The sequence below is a fragment of the Tachysurus fulvidraco genome, chromosome 20 (genome assembly GCF_022655615.1).
Source record: "Tachysurus fulvidraco isolate hzauxx_2018 chromosome 20, HZAU_PFXX_2.0, whole genome shotgun sequence".
Taxonomy (NCBI): domain Eukaryota; kingdom Metazoa; phylum Chordata; class Actinopteri; order Siluriformes; family Bagridae; genus Tachysurus; species Tachysurus fulvidraco.
Genome location: NC_062537.1, coordinates 21,855,936 through 21,858,435, shown reverse-complemented (window position 1 = coordinate 21,858,435; position 2,500 = coordinate 21,855,936). Strand labels below are relative to the sequence as shown.

The following is a 2,500-nucleotide window of genomic DNA, read 5'->3' as shown; positions in this document are numbered from 1 at the left end:
TGTATGTGTGTGCGTGCTGGGTGTGTGTGCTGTGTGTGTGTTTTGTGTGTGTATGTGTGTGCGTGCTGGGTGTGTGTGCTGTGTGTGTCTGTGTGTGTGTCTGTGTGTGTCTGTGTGTGTATGGGTGTGTGTACTGTGTGTGTGTGTCTGTGTGTGTGTATGTGTGTGTATATGTGTGTCTGTGTGTGTGTCTGTGTGTGTGTGTGTCTGTGTGTGTCTGTGTGTGTATGTGTGTGCGTGTCTGTGTGTGTGTGTGTGTCTGTGTGTGTGTGTGTGTTTGTGTGTGTATGTGTGTGCGTGCTGGGTGTGTGTGCTGTGTGTGTCTGTGTGTGTGTCTGTGTGTGTCTGTGTGTGTATGGGTGTGTGTACTGTGTGTGTGTGTCTGTGTGTGTGTGTGTCTGTGTGTGTGTATGTGTGTGTATATGTGTGTCTGTGTGTGTGTCTGTGTGTCTGTGTCTGTGTGTGTCTGTGTGTGTCTGTGTGTGTATGTGTGTGCGTGTCTGTGTGTGTGTGTGTGTCTGTGTGTGTGTGTGTGTTTGTGTGTGTTCTAGGACACAGTGTCAGTCCACAGGCCAAGTTTCTATGCTGACAGATTTTTGAAGTTTATGGGAGGAACAGTGTTTAAGAAGATTAACTGTAAGTGTCATTTCTTATCAATACTGAACTGAATCTCTCTCTCTCTGTCTCTCTCTCTCTCTCTCTCTCTCTCTCTCTCTCTCTCTCTCTCTCTCTCTCTCTCTCTCTCTCTCTCTCTCTCTCTCTCTCTCTACTCCGCTCACTACTCACTCTCCCTCTCTCACGCATCGTCTCTCTCCATCAGTTTTCTTTCATCCTGCTCTCTCTCAATCGGCTCTCCTCTCTTCTCTCTGTCTCTCTCTTCTCCCTCTCTCTCTCTCTCCACTCTCTTCCATCTCCCTTCATCACACTCTCTCTCTACGCTCGATCTCAGTCTACCCTTTCTCTCAGTCTCTCTACAACATTCTCACACTCTCTCTGCTCTCTCTCTCCTCCCTCTGTCATCTCTCTCTCTCTCTCTCTCTCTCTCTCTCTCTCTCTCTCTCTCTCTCTCTCACTCTCTCTCTGTCTCTCTCTCTCACTCTCTCTCTCTCTCTCTCACATGCTGGGAGTGTGTGTTAGTGAGAGCTTCTGCTTGATGCTGGTTTTCTGTTTTTTTATTGTTCTTTTCTTTCCTTTTCCTCCCTTTATGTACTTTTAGAGTACACACTTTTATTTTTTTATTTTATTTTATATTTTGTTATTAGACCAAAAGACCAAACAAAGGAAAACGTGGCTTCTTGTTTTTTACCCATCTGTCTCTTACCTTATGGAGGCTCTGTGTGTAGGAACTCTAAACGTCGATGGTTTGAGAGATCGTGGGGAAAAGCTCAGAGTTTGTTAGTATTAAAATGTTTTCTTCAGGAAACCCAAAGTGATTTGAGTAATGAGATTGACTGGGGTCTGTGGTTGTGGTGGGGGGGGGGGGGCATGTCAGGGTTCTAATGTTAGTGCAGGGGTCGCAGTCTTATTTCATCCTAAAACAAATTCTCTTTAAACATGACGTGGTGTCTGGGAGACTTTTAGTCAGAGTTTAAACTCTTCTTTTAGATCTTAAACCACAGGACATCTTTGTCATGGGTGGAGACGGGAACAGGATCATCTGCTTCATCTCGTGTTGTTAGAATGTTAGACCTCAGCGACATGTGGACAAATCAGTCTGGGTAACAGTGTCAGAGTTTCAGCTCGGCCATAAAGTACAAAATAGAGAGTTTGTTCCTGGTGTCGCTCTCAATTGTGTCTCAGACCATAAAATGATGGCTGTGGATTTTATGTCAATGGAAGCTAAAAGGAGGTTTAACATTTTAACATAAAACTTCTACAGGGACACAACTCACTTTTGTTTTGCAGAAATTGCTAACTCTCTCTCTCTCTCTCTCTCTCTCTCTCTCTCTCTCTCTCTCTCTCTCTCTCTCTCTGTGTCTCTCTCTCTCTGTCTCTCTCTCTCTCTGGTCTATCTCTTCTCTATGTGTCTCATCTCTCTCTCTCCACATCTCTGTCTCCTCTCTCTCTTCTCTGTGGTCCTCTCTCCTCTCTCTCTCTCCTCTCTTATTTCTCTATCTCTCTGCTCTCTGATCTCATGTCTCTCCTATCTCTCTCTCTCTCTCTGTGTCTCTCTCTCTCTCTCTCTCTCTCTCTCTCTCTCTCTCTCTCTGTGTCTCTCTCTCTCTCTCTCTCTGTCTCTCTCTCTCTCTCTCTGTGTCTCTCTCTGTGTCTCTCTCTGTGTCTCTCTCGCTGTCTCTCTCTCTGTGTCTCTCTCTCTCTGTCTCTCTCTCTCTCTCTCTGTGTCTCTCTGTCTCTCTCTCTGTCTCTGTCTCTCTCTCTCTCTCTCTTTTCATTCTCTCTTTTTCTTTTCATTCTCTTTGTCTCTGCAGCCCTACGAGGTACTTCCTCTCGAAGAAAACAAAGCTCTATCCAGCCAGTGAGATCTGCATCACATGAAGTT

At 45.3% G+C, this 2,500-nt stretch overlaps 2 protein-coding genes across 4 annotated transcripts in view; one reads left to right on the top strand and one right to left on the bottom strand.

The window, feature by feature from the left end:
- The window catches only part of adamts6 (ADAM metallopeptidase with thrombospondin type 1 motif, 6), a 351,012-nt gene that overhangs the window by 200,200 nt on the left and 148,312 nt on the right, over window positions 1-2,500 (bottom strand). The window lies entirely within an intron of this gene.
- pip5k1ba (phosphatidylinositol-4-phosphate 5-kinase, type I, beta a) overlaps window positions 1-2,500 on the top strand; it is a 17,618-nt gene that overhangs the window by 7,461 nt on the left and 7,657 nt on the right. For both annotated transcript variants that reach the window (XM_047804496.1, XM_047804495.1), the window contains 2 exons: window positions 552-636; window positions 2,430-2,500. The exon at window positions 2,430-2,500 is cut by the window's right edge and continues 70 nt beyond it. In XM_047804496.1, coding sequence (XP_047660452.1) covers window positions 552-636; window positions 2,430-2,500 — 156 coding nt within the window. The remainder of the gene's footprint in view (window positions 1-551; window positions 637-2,429) is intronic.